Source organism: Chelonia mydas, chromosome 1, assembly GCF_015237465.2.
Source record: "Chelonia mydas isolate rCheMyd1 chromosome 1, rCheMyd1.pri.v2, whole genome shotgun sequence".
Classification (NCBI taxonomy): domain Eukaryota; kingdom Metazoa; phylum Chordata; order Testudines; family Cheloniidae; genus Chelonia; species Chelonia mydas.
Genome location: NC_057849.1, coordinates 13,222,160 through 13,243,304, shown reverse-complemented (window position 1 = coordinate 13,243,304; position 21,145 = coordinate 13,222,160). Strand labels below are relative to the sequence as shown.

At 50.2% G+C, this 21,145-nt stretch overlaps 1 protein-coding gene across 1 annotated transcript in view; it reads left to right on the top strand.

The window, feature by feature from the left end:
• Positions 1 to 496: 496 nt before the first annotated feature.
• Positions 497 to 21,145, top strand: part of ARHGEF17 (Rho guanine nucleotide exchange factor 17) — a 241,683-nt gene continuing 221,034 nt past the window's right edge. The window contains 1 exon segment of the mRNA XM_037881143.2: positions 497 to 4,417. Coding sequence (XP_037737071.2) covers positions 518 to 4,417 — 3,900 coding nt within the window. The 5' untranslated portion in view covers positions 497 to 517.

Sequence of the window (21,145 nt, the reverse complement as noted above, 5' to 3'; positions counted from 1 at the left end):
AGGACTTGTCTCTATGGTGCAAGGCAAGTGGGCCGCTTTGGCGTCTGACCAAGAGATGCCTTCGGATTTCGTGCGGCGGGGAGATGTCGGTGTGGCGGCTGGGTGCAGGGGATGAAGTCGGATTGGAAAGGGGGCCACTTCCTTTCACCGAGCTGGAGCGGCCGCTGCCGCGGGGAAAGTGCCACTGAAGTTTGCCGCCTGCTTTCCCACCCCAAAACGTCGGGCTGCCTGGGAATCGCCTCGGAACCGGGGGAAAGGGATCAAGCCGCGATCCGGGGCTTTGGGGAAGGGCGCGTTTGCAATCCCCCCCCCGCCCCCCCGGACTTGCCGTGGGAAGTGGAAGTTGCCTCCGAGTTTGCAGCGCCGCGGGGACCCTGGATGGCGGAGGGCGGCGTGCGGGGGCCGGACTGCTCGCCGGAGCGGGTTTAGGGCTGGAGGAGCAGAGGGGAGGAGAGGAAGGGGGGCGGCCGAGAGAGAAGGGGGTGGGTGGGTGGGCTGAGCGCGGCGGGTATATACAATGGCGGAGGGGGAGGCCGAGGGGACAGCTCCCCTCTGCCGGAGCGTCTCCTTCAAGCGGCTGGAGCGGTGGCTGGAGGCAGCGGCCGAGGGGGAAGGAGCCCGGCCGCCGGCGTGCCAGTGCCAGCCCCCCGGCGCCAGGGCGCAGCAGCCGCCGCCGCAGGAGCGGGACTCGCCGCAGCGCCGCCGGCGATCGCCCTCCAGAGCCGCCTCCAGCGGCCTCTCCCGGAAAGTTTCCAAGCTCGCGGCCGCCGCCGCCGCCTGCCCCTCCCCGGAGCTCCGGGGCAGAGCCCTGCGGAGCCTGTCCCCGTCCGTCCGCCAGCTCTCCCAGCGCTTCGACGCCGCCGCCGGGGCCGCTCCCCCGCCCGCCCCCCGCAGCTCCCAGAGCGAGGAGGAGCCGGACGAGGACGGGGCCACCTGCTGCCCGCCCCAGCCGGGGAAGAGGGAGGCTCGGCCGCCGCCCGATGAGGAGGGCGGGGGGCCGCAGCGCAGCCAGGGGCTGAGCGAGCCCCCCAAGGCCGGGGAGGCCGGACTGGAGCCGGGGGGGCTCTGGCCCAGCGTCACCGAGATGCGCAAACTCTTCGGGGAGAGCTTTCGGCGGCCGCCCCCCGGCCGGGCCCCGGAGGAGGAAGGTGGGGCCCGCTCCCCGCACGGCGGGGCCGGCAGCTCGGCCGCCGCGGGGACGGGGCTCGGGGCGCCCCGGCCGGGCACGGACAGCCCCCCGCTTCCCAGCAGCGGCCCCGCTCCGGCCAGGAGGGAGGAGGAGCGGCTCCGCGCCGGCCCCAAGCCGCCGCCTCCCCCCCCGCCGCCCCGCAGCTGCGTTCCCTACCCCGGCCTGCTGCGAGCGCACCCGCTGCCCTGCGCTCCGGCCGGCGGGGAGGCCCGGCGGCAGCCGCAGCACCAGCCGGCTTGGGATAGTTTACATTCCTGGCATAGTTCTTCCAGACCACAGGCTGCCCCCCCGCCCTCCACCGCCTCCTCTGCTGTCTGCAGCCTCCTCCCAGAAGGGAGCTCCAGCTGCCAGGACTTGCTGCCCGCTCATGGCTTGCCCTTCCCTGGCAGCGCCAACAGCAAGCATGGCCCCTCCGGGGGCAGGCCCAGGTCCCTGGAGCGGTCCTCGGGGAGCGAGGAGGAAGGGAACCAGCTGGTGACCCCCAGGAAACGCTCCGTCCGGAAGAAAAAGAAAGACCTGGGCCTTTGGGACCATGAGTCCGACAGCGACGGGCTAGCGGGAATGGAGGCCGGGCCAGGGCGGCCCCCGTGGACTCATGAGGTCCTGGCACACCTGCCTCTTCCTGCGAACGATGGAGCCAAGCCGCCCTCGGTGGCAAAGAGGCTGGCAGCGGCAGATTGCAACAGTGGGAACACCTTTGCCGCCCTGCTGGGGGAAGCCAAGGCAGCGGGCAGCGTCGAAGGGCACCGGCAGTACGTGAGGGGCATGTCAGAAGGCGTATCTGCTGCTCACTTCCCGCTGGCCGCAGCGCCACCCATACCCCTGGTCTCCCGCGTCTCCAAAGTGAACATCCCGCCTTTCGGGCCGAGCCCGTGCGGGTCGAGAAGCAGCAGCAGGTACTCGAGCACCGAGACCCTGAAGGAAGAGGACCACTTCGGGCCCTGCTGGCCCAGCCAAAGCCGGAGCTTGCAGGGGGGCCTTGGCATGTACAGATCCCCCAGCTTCGGCCACAGCGACAGCCTCTCCAGGCTGCAGCAGCAGGTCCGGGTGCGTCCTAAGCTGCCCATGGGCATCGGCAAAGTGAAACAGGACCCTTCCAGTGAGATTCTGCTCCACTGTGGACCTGAGGCCGAGCAAGCCAAGGACAGGAAGTCCATGTCCAATCCTGACATAGCCACTGAGACGCTGACTCTCCTCAGCTTCCTAAAATCAGATCTCTCCGAGCTGAAGGTGAGGAAGAAAGGTGGCGGGGTCTGTGACCAAGAGGAAGGGGCCTTCAGCAGTGGCAGGAGTGAGAACTACCAGAGCCCACCTGGGCACCAGCTGGGAGGCAGAGGCCGAAGCGTGGCACAAACCCCGAATCGGTGGGCGCTAGGTGGCCGCCCAACTCTCAAAGACCTCACCGCGACCTTACGTCGGGCCAAGTCCTTCACCTATTCTGACAAACCGACACCACGCAGGCTCCTCCTCCAGAGCTCCAGAAAGCAAAGCTCCTCAGAGCTTCTCCTGGCCAGCAGCAGTAGTGACCATGACAGCGTGGTTTCAGACGGTGATGCTGGCCAGAGAGGGGATGTCGATGGGCTCCCGGTCGTCATCCAGGATCAGTATATTCAGGAAGCACGGCAAGTCTTTGAGAAGATAAGTCGTATCGGCTCCCAGCACGACTACGTCTTTGTGTCAGATCAGAAGGACAGCGCAGGTGTGAAGTGTGGCGAGGAGTTTACAGAGAACCAGAAGGAAGCCGATGTGGCCCTTCTGGGGAGCAAAGAGCATGAGCAGTGTCTGAAGAAAGCAGAGTCTGAAGAAAACCTCTACTGTGGGAAGTCCATGGAGGAGCTCTCGGGTCATGAGTCTAGCATGACCGATGAAGGCATCGTGACGGAGCCTGAGGTGGGTCCCACCAACGCTGCTTACGGGGAACTCTGTCAGACTGTCGCGGCTTGGACACCGGCCAACGCCAGCCTAGGGGAGGGCGACACTGATCGAGTGAACAGTAAAGAGATTCTTCTTCCTGGGCTCACAGCGAGAATGAACCATGAGGGTGCTTCTGTTGTTGATGATGCCCTTCCTGGTAAAGCCATGGCCCAAGGGTCCTTAGAGGCACCTTCCACCCCAAGCACCCTGCGGCGCCGAAGGAAGTTTCCCTCTGTTGGCAACAACTGGTCCGATTCCAGCAACGGGGAATCCAGTGGCGAAGCCTACAGATCCCTAAGTGACCCCATGCCCCACAGGAGGTGCTCGATCACAGAAGAGACTGAGAACTTCTCAGTGGACAGTAATCTCCTAGGGTCCCTGAATTCCAAGGCCGGTGTCCCGGAGTCTTTGGCCATGGCTCTGTCCGAGTGCACCGGCAGCGCTGCCAGCGACCTGTCCGTCTGTAGCGATGGAGTCAAGGATTACAGCACGGTGATCCAGAACATTGTTAGCCAGCCAGGTGCCATGGACAAGGTGATTGACGAGAGGGGAAATGGTAAGACAGTCAAGAAGAAATCGTTCAGTGACCCCAGCCGTCGCAGTGAGTTGGCCAGCGCAGGCTTTGAGGGCCCCAGCGAGCCAATCAGTGAGATGGACCAGACCATTCCGCCTTCCAGCAGCGAACCCATCCTCTCCGAGCAAAGGGACGAGATGGGAGAGCTGGAGGAGCTGGGCCAGGAGGTTGAGAAGCTGCGCTCTCAGTCTGAGCACATCCTACCTGCAAAAGTAGGAGGCCACAATGCAGGAGAGGCAGCTCAAAGCTATAGCTTTGACCCCAAGCTGGCGGAAGTCCTGTCCCCCAGGATCATCAGGCGCAGTTCCAAGAAGCGCACCAACCGGGTGACTCACCAGGAGAATCACGAGACTGCATCCTCTGCCACAACTCCTGCTAGTACCCTGAGTAGGTCCAGGCCTGCATCCAAGCATGTCCGGCACGCCAGCGAGCCTGCTGCCTTCCTCCCCATCTCAGCACCTGAGCCTCATGGGTCGCTCAATCAAAACGTCCATGTAACTGTGCCAGAATCTTCACCTCTCCCCATCAAATCCTACCCTGTCCTCCAAGCTCCATCCTTGGAGGATGTCACCAAGCAATACATGTTGACTCTTAACTCAGGGGACTTGTCTTCTGGTGGTACTGTGGATATGCCCAGGTCTTCGCCTGCTACACCGACTATTTCAGAGCCCAAGCTGCTGAGATGTCCAAAGCAGCAGGAGGAACACAGCCCTAGCAGCACCAAGAGCAAGCCTCAAGTGGTAAGTGCCCCTGGTTTTAAGATGCTCTAGCCTAGGACCTGATCCAAAACCCAGTGAAGAAAATGGAGGTTTATTCATTGTCTTCAATGAACTTTGGATCTGGCTCTTGGGGGGCCAAATTCTCCTTTCATTAACACTGTTGTAAATCTGGAGGAACTCCATTGACTTCAATGAAGTTACTCCAGACAAATGAGATCAGAATCCGGCCCTTAACTTAATTCACTGCCATCCAAGCCCTTCCACGGGGCAAGCTCCCATTGATGTGAATGTCTGAATTCGGACTCAGTAATATTGTGTAAAAGACACAGGTTCTGGACCTATTTTAGTGGATGACTGTTTTCGTGCTTTCAAATTCAGTCCTACTGTTTTGTCTCTCTGGGATGCTACATAAGGCCTCCGTAAATTGTTGTTCTCTTGGCTGGCGGTGGTTGTTTTTTTTTTTTTGCCTTGAATGTTGAACAAAAGTTGCCTTTTTCTAGTCTATAGGGAACTTGCATAGCGTTTTCCTTTCATTGTCATCCCTGATATTCTGCTCATTGTACTGTAGCTCAAGAACACATCCATTGTTTTAAATATATACATAAATTCCTACCTGTGGAAATCCTGTTTAACTGGAATAAATGCAGCTATTCCCCCCCTACAGCTGAGATTCCTTTTGCCACTTGTTGATCGTTTGTGACATTGCTAAGGGCTTCAGAAATAAACCAGACTTTTTTTTTTTAAGTATCAAAATCAGGGAAAACTAAAAAAAAAAAAAAAAAAAAAGTTTGTTGCATATTAATGATAACCAAGGTCAGCATCCTGTTCCCATAGTAATTAAGGAGGATTTTGCCTTTGGCATTAGTGAAAATAGAATCAGGGCCCAATGTTACTACCAGACTGCAAATTGGTATTCAGGGAAGTTGATTTCTAGCTACAAACCACATCCCTATATTCTGGTCTGTTTGTTCCCTTCCCGGTTGAAATCTCTGTCAGGGTGGAATTATATGTGAAATACCCATTGCTCTGATCTGTTTGATTGAAATATTGAGTAGATTAAGATGTCTCTGATGTGCTGGAGAATTACATTGAGTGCAGAATAATTTTTCCAGTTGGCATAGGAGAATTTGGAGAAGACTGCCAATCTATCTTGAATCATGTGGCTTTCCGATGGGAGCAAGGGGCTGAGAAATCTCAACAGCAGTGTCTTTTGAAAGGTGCTTTGAAACAGTTCAATAGTATTAAAACAGAATCCGCATTGTGGGCGAGATTTGCAGTCGACTTGATCTAAAGTTCGCTTGAAGTAGCATAGGCGAGTTTTGTTTCTTCTTTCAGCCCTGTAATCGGAAACGATCATTGTGGCTGGTGCTGCGGTCTGACTGGTGTCACTTTTTACCTAGTAAAATCTCTTCTTTTGGGGAGGGGAGCAGGGGTGTGTGTGTGTGCTTTTGCATGTTTTGTTTACGAGAGCTGAATGCCATGTTCACCAGAGCATAAACTATCTACTAAATTGGCAACAACTGTCCTCTTGCTCCATTGTATTTGCCCCTAGTTATGTGTTTTTCTTTTGAACTTTTCTTTCAGTGGTTTTCTTGCAAAGGCGTTTGGGTTTTATTTGTGTAATGTGCTACTAGAATTGTGAGAGCCTGACCATGCCTTACTGATTTATGGGATCTTTACTCATCAGTGTGGAGCGACTGCTACTGATGTAATGCTTTCACTTTTACCTTTTGGCGTCTTGACCACCATTTGTTTGCTTTTCTCTACCAGTTGTCTCTCATCAAATGCTTCAGTTGCAAGCCCCGTGGGGCAGAGACTGCCTTTCTAAAGAGGCTGTGATCCCTTGATTGGGGCCTCCCTAAATAACAGTCCAGTGGAAGGGCTACACAATCCGGCCTTGTGATGACTGTCTCAGTCTGAAACAATGGGCAGGCTGGAAATCCCACCTCCTGTGTCTAGTGGGCAATTCGTTTGCCCATGCTGTCAGTAGTTGAACAGCTCCTCATTGCTAACCGTGGGCTGGCTCCGTGGCTGGTGGAAATGGGCGTGAATCTGTCCCTATCGAGATGTTCATAACTGAGGAGGGGGGAAGGGAACAGTCTTGTCACGTCGGAAAGCTTTTGGAGGAGAAGAGTTTACCACTGTTCTGGTGTCAGAGTAACAGCCGTGTTAGTCTGTATTCGCAAAAAGAAAAGGAGTACTTGTGGTACCTTAGAGACTAACCAATTTATTTGAGCATAAGCTTTCGTGAGCTACAGCTCACTTCATCGGATGCATCCTGTGGAAAATACAGAAGATGATGTTTTTATACACACAAAGCATGAAAAAATGGGTGTTCATCACTACAAAAGGTTTTCTCTCCCCCCACCCCACTCTCCTGCTGGTAATAGCTTATCTAAAGTGATCACTCTCCTTACAATGTGTATGATAATCAAGGTGGGCCATTTCCAGCACAAATCCAGGTTTTCTCCCCATGCCCCACCCCCCAACCCATTCTCCTGTTGGTAATAGCTTATCCAAGCGATCGCTCTCCTTACAATGTGCACGATAACCAAGGTGGGCCACTTCCAGCACAAATCCAGGGTTTAACAAGAATGTCTGAGGAAGGCTTATGCTCAAATAAATTGGTTAGTCTCTAAGGTGCCACAAGTACTCCTTTCTTTTTGTTCTGGTGTGTGATTTATGGATGCTGGTAGATTGCCCGTCCCACACTGAAAAATTAGCAGCAGCCAAGCAAGAAGTGACCTGCAGCCAAGCTGCTGGACTGGGACAGATAGTTGTCTGTAACCCTGAAAGGTCATTGCTAGGGAATGAGTTTCTCCCTGATACAGTGAGGAGCGGACACTTCTCTCTGTCCGAGTCACCTGACTGGGAAGATCCAAGGAGTCTTAAGTCTTGTCAGATGTTTCGGTTTTGTTTGATCTTGGCAAGTGCGGCGTGGTTTGTTCTGTTTCTTTGGCAATGGATGGAAGGGAGCAGGGCTGGTATCTGCACTAATTGGAGCAGTCTGTTTTTCTGAAAGAGACTGGGGGAGCTGGCACTCCCTTGATTAGTGTCTCATTGAATGAAGTGTGTGTGCACATGTGCGCATAGAAGAGAGAAGGATGGATGGGTGACTAGAGAGGATTCTTACTGGATATTAATTTTTACTTGAGTTGGGCTCAAATCAAAACCCCAGATCCAAACAACCCTCAACTTCGGGCAAATCCAGACCCAGATCTGGACTTTTTCTGTGACCCATCTTGCAATAATGGGCCAAACCAAATCACCCCAGCTCCAACCACCCTTGTGCCTTAGAAAAGTTTGGATCTTGATAAAGATCCAGATTTGCATCTGGCCCTACAATGAGTCTGGACCAAAACAGCCCTGATCTTTGTATCTTGGGCCTTCCTCTGAGTTTTACCAACAGCTGTGTTCAGTCATTTTGAGTTTTCTTTTAGGGACAAGTTTGCCTTGAGCTGAATCAGAAGGAACTCTCCATCCTTTCCCCCCTCCTCCCAGCTGCGTTCTCCTTTACCCTGTGTGTTCTCCAGTATTAAACTCTTGCCACTTTTCTTTGCCAGGACTCATTCCAAATTATATATATGTTGGTCTGATTCCTAGAGATTGTTTATTATAAAGGACCTGCAAGGGGGAGTAGCCCAGGCAGCTACAAACAACGGTCTGAGACAAATGATCTTATCTCCAAGTACTGTCTGGAGATTTCAGATTGGAGAGGTTTGTTTTGGGATTGAACCTCGAGGTTGAGCTTGAATAGAAAAGGATTCCTTCACTCTCTCCTGGAGACGGCACATTTAACAGTATCCATACCTAGTTATTACCAGCTGGATCCTGCTAGGTGCTGAGTACCTACGGTGCCCTGTGAAGTCAGTGGGAGTTAAGGGCACCATGCCCAGCAATGCAATCCCCTTTTTTCATAATATTATCCAGAGATCAGGACAAAAGCCCCGTTCCAGCTGTTTGTGCTGGATGTCCCAGCTGCTTATAATAAATTCTAAGATGGGTCATTTATGGGTGTCTTTATAAGGAGCCGTAGTGACTTTAGAGACGAGTAAAGGAACCACAAGGAGTGAATTCGGGCCAAGGTCCACAAGGTATTTAGACTCCTAACTTCCGTGGAGCCTAAATAACTTTGTGGATCTGGGCCATAGACTCCAACCCTTTGAATGGCTAACAATAATAGTACTTATTTTCTAAGCACTGGACAGTCTTTGAGCCCAGTCCATTGTTCCTTGGGTTCTCAGGCCTGCGGCTGACCTCAGTATGCAGGATTCGGCCCTCAGACTAATTAAGCCTCACAACACCGCTGTGAGGTTGGCAGGGGGAGTTTTATTATCCCCATTTTATAGATGGGGAAAACTGAGATTTGTTCAAGGCCGTAGAGGGAGTCCAATGCCAGCACCCAGTTAAGAGCGCAAGGATTCCTAGTGCCCCGGTCTGTGCTCCAGCCAGTGGAGTCTCATCTTCTGTCTCCCATCTCCCCAACCAGTGATGGTGCTTTTCCAGCAATTGTTGCTTTTAATTTCACCCCTCCTGGGCCCTGTTGCCCGATTGCTTGTGTGCTATGCCCAGGGTCAAAGCACCCCGGCAATGAGAGCAGTTTGCACCAGATCTGCAGCGTGGCTCTGCTGCCGTCTCTTGCCCCAAACTCAGTGCGGTGCTCAGACAGGCTCTGCGCCTATCTGGCAAAGTGGGTGCAGCCAGGAGGGAAGTAGAGTGGAGCCAAGGGGCTGCTTTAAGGCTACATGAAACAGTCAGGGGCTGCTTTAAGGGCTCTCCATGCCCCCTCCCATGTCATCTGCGGGACAGTGGTGTGGGGGAACTTGGTGTTCTCTATAGTGATGCCAGACATGAGAAGAGGTGGTGAAAGGGTGAGCTGGGCCTTTAAGGGGTCAAGTCCCCACTCTGACCTGGGCCTAGAAATAAAAGGCAGGTCCTTTTTCCTAGTAGGTGGGAGATTTGGTATCTGAGCGACATTCTGGGGCCAGTGTGCCAAGAGGGAGCTAGGAATGGGCCACACGGGGGGCTCAATAAAAAGGGTCCAGGAGTCAGGCCAAAGTCAGAACGTGGCCAGGAGAAAAGTGAAGCAGAGTGGGGGTTTATGGTGTAGGGTCTCTGGGCCAGAGATTGGGGTAGAGGGCGAGCTTGGCTCTCCCTATCGTGCCACCAGTAGGAAGTGGAAAACCCCACAAGCCAGGGTAGGAAGCTGTGGCCTTGGGAGGCCAGTGTCTATGATGTCGGTGAGACCGATACTGGAACACTGTGGACAGTTCTGGGGTGCACATCATGAAAAGGATGTTGGAAAATTTGGAAAGGGTGCTGCGAAGAGCCCTGGGAGTGATGCCAAGGCTGGAAAAAATGCCTCACAGTGAGAGACATATGAATCTTAAAAAAAAGATGGAGAGGTGGCTTGATTAGTGTATCAGCACCTTCATGGGGAGAAAATACCAGCTAGCAAAGGGTTCTTCAGTCTAGCGAAGAAAGGCAGATCAAGAACCAATGGCTAGAAGCTGAAGCCAGACAAATTCAGGGCAGTAATAAAGTGCAAATTTTTGAACAGTGAGGACAGTTAAACACTAGAACAAACTACCAAGGGTAGTTGTGGATTTGCCATCTTGTGATGTCTTCAGACTGAGAGGGGGCTGTCTCTCTGGAAGGTCTGCTTTAGTCAAACACAAGTTATTGGGCTCAGTGCAGGGACGACTGGGGATAATTCTGCGGCCTGGGATACCTGCAACCTGGGATATATACAGGAGGCCTGAGATGCCTTCAACCTGGGCTATATACAGGAGGTCAGACCAGATGATCTAATGGTCACTTCTGGCTTTAGAAATCTATGAGTGCTGTCACATCTGAGTGATAGGGTTGCCAGTTCTGGTTGGACGTATTCCTGGAGGTTTCATCGCATGACATAATATCAATCTTTAATTCCTGGAGACTCCGGGACAATCCTGGAGGGTTGGCAACCGTACAAAGGGAGAAGCAGACAGACCCTCAGCAAAGCGACTGTGTAATCAAGACCCCAGTTTACTCCACTATAACCTGCTGACATTAGTGACACACACCCACCACATTTGTGTTGTAGTTTTTCCCTCCTCTCAGCCTCTCAGCACTGCTGGGAGAGCGTGAGCTGGGGTAATATCCTGGCCTTGAAATCCTGGATTGACCCCTGGATTCTTGTCCTCCTTGGGCCTCCTCAGCAGAACGGTTTGTTAAGAGCCGGCCACCCGGCCCTTTTGACAGTGGGGCAGCAGGAGAGTCGCGGAGCCTTGATAACCAGTAAGGACCCATGTGATGAAAAGAACCCAGACCGAGTTTGCAGAGCAGGCCGTTGTCTGGATCCACGGGGAGTCGGGGTGACAGTCGAGAAAGACAAGTCCCAGCTCAGACTCTGATGGGGTGGCAACTTAGGGGTTATTGCAGGTTTGGGAGCTTACACCTTGAGAAGGTGTGGTGCAAGTTCAATTAACCTCTGTGGGGTTAGCACGGTAGCTGCCCCGATGCAAAAACCCCTACGGCGGACAAGCCCTGCGTTCGGTATGATCTCCCAGGGCTCTATATTTGGTGGGGTTTTTTTGAATGAAGTTTTCCCGCGACGTGTTTCAATAGACGGATTTCCTGAATTGCTTGTTGCACCACTTCTAATGCTGCTGCTTGCCAGTCCCGTAATCGCTGTCTGCAGGATGCGTCTGTGCCCTGACATGCACAAGGAGCTCGATGGCAGCTGTCAGATCAGGGAGGGAGCTATCAGTCACGAACACTCACAGATCCAGAGGTTTGGAAGTTTTCCTGGCATTGGGGGGAAGCAATTAATTATTCAGGTGCAACTTGGAATGAGGAGCTAAAGGGGAACTGCAAAGATAGATAAGGAGTTGGTGAAAAGAAAAGGAGGACTTGTGGCACCTTAGAGACTAACAAATTTATTAGAGCATCAGCTTTCGTGAGCTAGAGCTCACTTCATCGGATGCTGGTGTTTACACTACTTGAGCAATGAGTGGGGAATGCCCTGGCTGGGCTAAAGCAGGCAGAATGAAACACACCCACCAGGGTAAGAGGAGCATTCTGCACAACTAATCAAGAACTCCCCTCGAGTGTTTTTCTTTAGGATCCCCCAGCTGGGAAGATAGGTACGATGTTCCAGATCTTCAAAGATATTTAGGTGCCTAACTCCCACTGAAGGATCTGAGCCCGTGTTACTAGAATGGGAGCAATTATGCAGCCACCCCATCTAGTGGGTAGTCCATATAGGAGATAATGGCTTACTACAGCTAGCTCATGGAGTTACTCCTTTAGTTCAGGTGGGAGGGGATCCGTGCTATGGCACTGAAGGTCTTATGTTCAGACAGTGGTGATGGCTGGTGTGCATGACTGGTGTGACCCAGGTGTTTCTGGATGTCTGAGCAAACTCAGACTCAGCCGAGCGTTTGTCCAGTTGTCCATCGAGTGCTTCCTAGACCCTACCTAAGGGATCAGGCAGTGGATAGCTACAGTGGTGAAAGGAGTCAGACAGTGGGGAGTGTGTGTAATGGGACAGGGATTTGGCCTAGGGGAGGGCCAGATGTCGTGGTGTGCTGGGAGCAGGTCAAAGGAAGGCATTGAAGAGTGTGCGTGTGAAGGGGGAGGGGCTTTTTCATTTTTGCAGGAAAATTGGTTCACGCTAGAATCAGCAAGAGAAAATTGACATTTGTCTAAACACTAATGAAGCGATGTTTTGTGAAGGGATACCATACAATGTTTCTCTTCATGCCTCAGACTAGATAAATAGAAAATCCCACACCAGATGTTCTGTACAGCACAATTGTGAACACCTAGCAACCTAGTCAGCAAACCGTCAGAAGGAAGCACTCTCTGGAATTGGATTACTCACCGGGTTTGTGTTCCCTCCCCCCCAGTTTGACTTTTTTTTATTATTTGTGAAAAATAATTTGAAGAATGCTATGTGATCATTATAAGTCCAAATGCTGATTCAGTAGAGACGCCTCCAGAACTGTTTGGGCGGAAGAGAAACTGGAAGGGAAAATTGCAGCTCCTGTGTGTTTGCCTGAGTGCGTTTGTACAGCCTTCCTGGGAGTCATTTCATTTCATTACGAGCCTGCTGTTTGTAGTGCAATTCCCTGAAGTTATTGAGTAGTTCTTCTTTGCAAATGAATGTGATTTGTGTTACTGGAAATATTACTAATAACAATGCTTTTCATCTGAGAAGTTGAGTGCTTCATAAATATTAATTAAGCTTCATGTCAGTTGCTAGCCTCATTTTTCAGATGCAGGAACAGGGGCACCGAGAGACCGAGTGATTAGGCCAAGGTCGCACAGCAAGTCAGTGCTAGAGTTGGGAATAGGACCCAGGAGTCCTGAGTGCCAATCCTTTCCTGCTCATCATTAGACAACTCTATACTGCATTGCTTGATAGACTGCAGCTGAGGAAGTCTGAGATCCTAATGCTAGAGATGGAGATTTTTAGAACCATAAGAGGGACCTTAACCTTGAATCCTAATTGAAAATCATGTCGTAGTTAGGAAGTAGCTCTGTGCACACTTCAATACGTTCAAATCTGGCTGCTTTCCCCAAACGCTCACATGCTAACACCATCATCAAGGGTGAGCCCTGGAAAAGCACTCTGCTGTTGGATTCTGGCATCCCCAGAAGACACTGATTTGAGAAACCGAGTTTGAGTTGACAGGTCTGACCAGCTCCATGAGCCATCTGGGAGGTAGTACAGTCTAGTGGGCAGAACTTTGTGCCTGGCCATCAGGGCTCCTGTCTTCCATCCCAGTTCTGCTGCTGGGTGATTTGAAGCAAAGCGCTTTTCTGCTCTCCATGCCTCAGCTTCCTCATGTGTAAAGTGGGGATAATAAAACTGGCCTTGCAGGGGATTAATTAACGTTTGTAAGTGGCTGGTGAAAAGTGCTATTTAAGTGCAAAGTATTCTTCTTTGTCAGCACAGCCTGTTATTAGTAACACATACAGTATGTAGGCTCAGAAACATCATGCAAGTATTTCCAGAATTCTGTTCAAAGAGTCATTCAAGGCTCTTCTCAAAATAAAGGATCCACACTTGCACAGAGAAATTATTTGGTGAGGTGTAAGGTGCAGGTAGTGGCATGGGTGTTCCAACGCACTGAATCCCACCTGGCTGAGGGCGCTGTGCTGATGGAAGTCGGCCTTCAGACAGAGTGTAAAATGGAGAGCCCGGCCATTAAAAATCCTACGGTGGACTTCTGGCCCCAGCCTCCTGGCCAAATATAATCAGATATAGGTGAGTCCTTTCTGCTTACCAAGGGCCTTCCTCTGACTTTGGTACAATTTTCTTCACTTCCTGTCCTAAGTTTGTTGCCCTCCGGCTGGGGTTTGTTGGAAGTCTCCCATCCAAGAATTGACTGGGCCTAGTCCTGTTTTGTTTCGGACTAAATAATTGGTTGTTTCCCGGCACAAGCCAGGCTAGCTGTATGTCTTAGTCCCTGCTGTGAAGAAACCTTTAGGAGAATAATGTTCTTAATTCACTTTTGGTCTCCTCTGACACAGTGGTTCTTTATTAGTAGCGGAAGTGGACTCCTAAGAAGTTGACATTTTCCTTGACTTCCTCGTGGGAAGGGAAGCTGCCAGAGGAAGACAATTGCCTTTGATGGTGCTGCTTCATCAAATTGTTATTGGTTAAATATGTTGTTGTGGCTTTTTCCCATACAGAGAGATTTTCTCTTTAACACATGTTGACAATGAAATCTCAATTAACATGATTCAGTTGATGATAACGGAAACTGTGTATCTGGTAAGTTTCCAACAAGTCTATACAGGCTTCTGGGCTTGTTGCTTTAACATATTTAAAGGTGATTTGGAAAAGAAACTAAATTTGGCATATGTCTCCTTTAACCTTCTTGAAATCATGACACACACAGATCAATCTGAATAAACGAAAGGGCTTTTTATATTAATTTTAAAAAAAGATTATATATAGAAATAACAAGCATAACAAAATATACATAAACTTTTCATAATACATAAATGTCTCATCATATATTAACCATTTGCTACCTAACCTTAGTTATACTGTAAACATTTACTTATATGTAATATGAATGGTGAAAATATAAATCAATTATTTATATGACACAATTTACAAACAAAGAAAATCGGCGTATAAAAATCCACCTAGTTCAAGAAAAAATATGGAAGTAAGATAAAGAATAGAAGGAACATTCAGAGAAGGAGGATAGAGATGGGAAGGGAAGGAAGTGAGTAAAAAAGCAGGGGAGGTGATAGATGCCAGGCATTTAATAGGATCATTCAGATAGTTCCACGAAAGCATCCCATATCTCTGAGAATCTTTCTTGGATATTTCTGGTATGGTATACAATTCTTTCCATGGTGGCCAAACTGATGATGTCTATGCTAGGTCTTCAATTGTTGGTTGCTTTTTGGATTTCCATTTTTGAAGTATCAGTCTTTTAACAATTATTAGTGCTCTGCTTAGCCAAAGTCTTTCCGATTTATTCTGGGGAAGGGCTTTTTAGTCACTTCATGAAACTCTTTATTTGTTTCTATTATCTCCTATTAATCTCCAATGACTAATGAGCTGTTTGTCAAAAAGAGACCTTTGTTGAGAGTCAACATCTTGCTTCAGTTAAAATGCAGATGCTCAGAGCAGACATCACAGAGACCTCCCAGTGGTCTTGCAGCTGCCCAAGCATTGTATAATCTAAGCAAGACAGAGTGTGGGCAGGACACCGAGGAGGAAAGAACTAGCGTGTCTGGGCCAGATCTTCAGCAAGTGCAAATCATTATAGGTCCACTGATTTACACCAGCTGAGCTTTGGGCCCTGTGTATTCGCTAGGATGCAGATTGTCACCCTGGTGCAGTGAAGGCTCAAGGTGTGCGGTGGGCTGCCATATTGACTTCAGTGGTTTACACTAGAGGGTGAACTTCTGCTGCAGCCATGTAACCCTATTGACTTCAGCGGGGGTTGCGTGATTGGAACTGACAGCAGAGTTTGGCTCTGGGTCTCTCTGAAAAGCACAGAGGAGAAACTCTAACTTCCTGCCAGTGACGGGGGTAACTGGGGCAGGGATCGGCAGAGTGCTCCTTACCTTGGTTGAACTTTCAGGCTGCCGGACTAAGCAAAGTGGGTGCAAATTTTTCCTTTTAAGGGCAAAATTTCAGCTGGATCTTTGAATCTCTCTCCTGCCTTTTGGTCTCTTTGTGCCGCAGCCATAACATAACTTAAAACAGTATTTTATTTCTCTTTGATTTATTATATATTGGAGCAGGACGCTGAGATGTTTTACCTCAGATGGCACCAGACGTGAATTGAGTGGGGTGGAGGGGAGCTCTGGAATGGAGTTGCTTTAATTACAGGACAAAATGCCCAGGACCCGATATAACTTGGCACCATCATTTTGGCTCCAAAGGGAAATGTACATGCTCTGTGACCTGCGGATAAGAAATGATCCCTTTTTTAAAAATCTCAGTAGGAAGGGCCAGAGCTGTTCTGTACAGAGTCGCCTCAGATTCCAAGTGACTCGGGTGAAGGGTTTGGAGCATATTAATTTGTTAATCAGTTGGTTAGTCCTGGCAGCGGGAGCCTGGGAGAGTGGGGCTGGACATTTTCCTCCTGTAAACCCTAGTGTCAAGGGGTTTTTTCAACCAGGACTGAGTTCTCCTGGGCTGAAATTTCGGTTGATGAGAGTTCAGGCCAGGAGCGAAAAGCATATGAAAAATTAATCTTTGTAACGCTGTCTAGATGCGCTTGTCCCTGTGATCACCCTTGTTTTACACCGAGGGGACGGATCCTGAGCTAGTATAAACTGACCTTGCTTCGGTGTCGTCCATGGAGCAATGACAAGGTAGTGCCAGCTGAGGGTCTGGCCCCAGATCTTCCAGAGGACTCAGGGCTGTATGTGTCAGGGGCTTGTGGCAAAGAGCGGTGAAGTCAGCGGGAGCCATTGACATCCCTGAGTGTTGGATCGTGGCCTCGGTGCTCAGTACTGGCCTTCGGGGCCCGACGGTGTAAAAAGCTCAGCTCTTGTTTAGCCACCTATGTAAGGGCCAGATCTGTACCAGAGCTCGGCACCTGCCATGTGCGTGTGTGTGTGCGTGTGTAAAGCCTAGCAGGTGTGTGCCTGTCTGGCTCTGTGTGTGCGTGTGTCTGTATGTAAAGCCTAGCTGTGCGTGTGTGTGTAAAGCCTGGCTCTGTGTGTCTGTATGTAAAACCTGGCTTGGTGTGAGCGAGTGTTTGTGTGCATGTGTATGTATAAAGCCTGGCAGTGGTGGGTGTGTGCAAAGCCTGGCAAAATTTCCTTTAATCCATATTTGAGTCACCAAGTGTCTTTATGCTTGAAAGACATGTTCGTACTCTGAAGCACCTGGTCTTGCCCTACTGCCGTCCGCATGGGCAGGGTGCAGCCCTGGTGCTGCTGGGCTAACTCGTGTGCTCCTTACCATGGTGTAGAACTGGCGCTCCGCGTATGCTGGGAGTGCTTCCATGGTGATATAAAAGCAGGTGTGTCCACAATGAGACCTCCAGAGAAACATGCAAGGCAGGTGCATGCGTCCATGGGCCAGGTGGGTCTGCGGGGGGCCGATCCGCCGAGGTTCCAGGAGTCACAGATGCTCAGCGTCTTGCAGGAGGCATAATCCTAGTCACCCTGAATTCCAGGAGGACAGTGGCCATCACGGTTTGAATTAATGGATCTTTGCCCAGCTCCCTAGACCAATTCGGGAAGAACAACATTTACTACACTGTGCACAGAGCCCTTTGTCTGCTTGTGCTGATCAAGCTGCCCGTTGCTTCTGTCTCTGGCTCTGGCTTCCCGCGGCTCACACTGCCGTTCCTCCCCAAGTCACGGACGCTCACCTCCCGGCGTGGGAGTGCCCAGGTGGGCCGGCCCGACGAGGTTCTGGGAGTCCTGGATGTGCAGCGTCTTGCCGGAGAGACTCGTCATGTGACAGCATTGGGGCCTTGGTCAGCACGTGTGACAACACATTGGAATTCCATATTGTATAGCGGAATGGATACGGTTTGGGGAGAATCCTTCACTCTTCTCCAGACTGGGAAAGGCTAGGATGTTGGGAAAGGGGATGGATCACTTGATGATTGACTGTTCTGTTCATTCCCTCTAAAGCACCTGGCATTGGCTACTGTCGGAGGACGGGATACTGAGCTAGAGGGACCATTGGTCTGACCCAGTGTGGCCGTTCTTATATTCTTATTCCTAGCCAACTGCAAGCTCTGCTCTTGGGATCTGTCATTCATCTCAGCTTCTGGCTAGTGGCTGACCTGACCCCTCTGGTTGGTAGAAGTCAGGGGAAAGATCTCCCTTCCTATCCCGTCCCTTCTACTCATCTGCTGACTGCCAGGAAGGCCTGTCTGTACTTCAACCCTCCCCCAGACACCATTATTTCTGGGTCCTCCTTGTCAGTAGCCTCAGTGCCTGTCTGTTGCTCAGAGCTTTCCCAAGTAGCAGCAGGATTAAACTAAAGGGGCTGTGAGAGCAGCAGCGAAACTAGCCAATGTCTTGTTAAAACCACACTGCTACTGCCTGGGAGTGCTCCGAGCAGCCTCCGTGGCACTGCATTCTCTGTCTGCAGACTCAGGAGGACTGCACTGCACTGGGTCTCCTTCAGACCGGTCTCTTTGTAACCCTTAAGGGTTAGAAGCTTTGTGTGTGAACATGGACGCTTATTTGGTAGAAATTGATGGCTGAGACCCCACCACTTCCCAGAGAAAGTTTTTTGTACTGCCCACGGCCAAGCAGGTACGTGGATCATTTACACCCTGAGGAACAAGGTGGTGAACAGTACGTGGCCAGTCCTGCACTGGGTGGCACAAGTGTTATGCTGGTGTCACTCCACTGAAATTAGTGCGGTTACATCCTTATAAAACTGGCATAAGAGAGTGGAGAATCAGGCCCTAAATGTTTCCAGCACTGCACTATTTTGTTTAGATAAATATTAATCCGTCATTATTCCACTGTAATACTGTGGCTCTAACACTACCAATTTCCCCTCCCAGTTACCCCAGTGTAACTTCACTGATTATAGTGGAATTGTCCGTGAGTAACCGGCAGTGGCTCATTCTGCTAACATTGTGCCAGGGTCTCCTACCCTGGTGGCCAAAACTGGCTCTCTCTTTAAAAAAACAAGCCAACCATTCTTTAATGTCCCCTAGATCTGTAGGGGAAGCTGTAAATGATGACTGACAACATGTAACGGTCTCTTTCTGCAGCGTAATTAGTTTTCCTGGGCACGTTCCAAAACTTCGGCATGTTGTTTTTGGAGGGGTTTGTTGTTGTTTTTTTTTCTCAAAAAAAAAAAGAGCAGACTTCTAAAGAATCCCTGAATCAGAAAAGCTCCTCCTCCACTTGTTTAAAAATGCGCATCAGGATTATATTTGCAGGAGAGCAGTTAATTTTACAAGGCAAATGTTGTTTATCCTACTGGACCAGGCTTTTGCTCAGGCATGCACAATGTAGGCCGTGAGATGAAATAACGCTTTCAAAGACAAAAACAAAAACAGGAGCGGAGGGAGAGAAATCGTTTGCTGATTCCATCAGAACCCACTGACTGTCTGGAACATTAGAAAACAAACACACACAATAGCCAGGGTGCAGAATAACATTACAGAGCTGGGGCACACTTCAGGCTCTGCAGATAAGTAAAGCCAGTGGGGGCTGTTCGTTACAGCAAGAACTGTGGGTGGTGGGGGCCGCCATATGACTTACGTGTATGTTGGATGTACTGAGATCTGATCTGCATTATGCTAGATGCTATACATATATATAGTGAGAGACAGTCCCTGCTCTGAAGAGCTTGCAATCGAAATAGGCAGGGGATGGATGATTACCCTAATGTTACAGATGGGCATCTGAGACACAGAGAGATTAAACTGACTCGTGCGTGGCCATAGAGGAAGTGTGGCTGAGTCAGAATGCAGCTCTCAGCCATAAACTGGCGCTGAGTGGAAAATTAGGCATGTTCATTGACATGCTCTTAAGCAGGAGCTGTATTAAATGGAAAAATACTGACTCAAATAGCACCTGTCCGGAGCAGGACAGTCATGGGAATGTAGGCACAGCACAATCCTCCCACTCTGTGCTCAGGTCGCCTAGTCTATTGCAGGACTAAATGGGGCTCAGAGAAGGGTGACAAGAATGATCAAGGGCCTGGAAAAACTCTCCTAAAACACTGGGACTGTTACCTTAGAAAGGAAATGAATAGGAGAAGACGGGATAAAAGTCTATAAAAATCCTGAATGGCTGAGAGAAGGGAGTTTGGGAGCTTCTGGTCTCCCTGCCTAACCAGAGGGCATTCTGTAAATGTCCAAACTCAAAACTATGGCAAACACTTTTTCACACAGTGTGTAATTAGACTGCGAGACTCATTGCCACATGATGTTGCATCCAAGAAATTAACCAGCATCAAAAAGGGATTGGACATTGATATGGCTATCAAGAATATCCAGGGCTATAATAGCTAACGGTAACAAAAGTTTTAGAACAGATATTAAACTTCCTGCCTCAGGACTTTGTCAATCCTTAGTTATTAGAGACCAGGATGAGACCTGATGTCTGGTGGGTCAGATTCTCCCCCATTCGCTACTGTGGGACTCTTAACACCTTCCTCAAAGCATCTGGCACTGGCCACTGTTAGGGACAGGATATTGCACTGGGGGGATCTCGGGTCTGATCCAATCTGGCAACACCTTTGTTCCTAGTGGTCAAAGCAGCCTGGGTTCATTACTGGGCAGGGCAGGGTTGAATGAGTCACACTCACACTTTGACTTCCATGCGTTTGTGTTTTAAACATCCCGGATTCCTGCCTCCCATTATAAACGTCTGAGTTTGGATTTGGCCTGTAAGGGACATTCCTCTCTCCCTCGTCCTTTTCTTTGGCGTCTTGTTTTCATGGGGGAACCTTTGGAGGAAAATCTCTGGGGTCAGATTCCCAGGAACATAACAGCTGCATAAAAGGCGTGCTGCGCACGCTCCGTGCAGCAGTGCCTCAGATTCAGTAAGTGAGGCATTACGTCTCATGTAGCCATCTGACTGGACTGCCCAGCTGTATGCCACTGTCTGGCATTTTTGCCAGTTCCTCTTTTGGCTTTATTCCCCGTTCCCAATTTTATAGCGTTTTCCGCTTTTCTCCCCCTAGCACCGTTCTGGGGTGATTTGGCTACAAAAGAGGCCTGATTTCATGGTCTTAGGTAGAGGAGCAGAAACCTCATACTCCTGTGTTCTTACCCTCATGTGAGGAAGGATGGGCTTGTGGTTAAAGCACAGATTGGGCTGTGTCAGGAGACCTGGGTTCCACTCCCAGCTCTTCCAGTGACTCACCATGTGGCTTTGGGCAAGTCATTTAATCTCTCCGGGCCTCAAGTTGTAATACTCATCTCCCAGGGGCAGGGTGGTGGAGGATTAACCCATCAATTGTTATAAACCAAGCTCTGACAATGAGTCTCTGTGGCCTTGGGCAAGCTGTTTAATACCTTCAGTGCCCTCCATCTGTAAAACAGCCTGGTAGTATTATCCCTATCTCAGAGGGGTGGTCTTCACTAGACTTCTTTTAAATCTTGAGTTAATTGATTTCATAGATTCCAAGGCAGAAGGGCCCACTGTGAACATCTAGTCTGACCTCCTGCATAACACAGGCCAGAGACAATAACATTGTTGTCTGACTAGGAAAAAGGTTACTTAAATCCAAGTGTAGACAGGGCAGTTTGTGTTTTCACATGTCTTTTAAAATGAAGAGAAGACTGA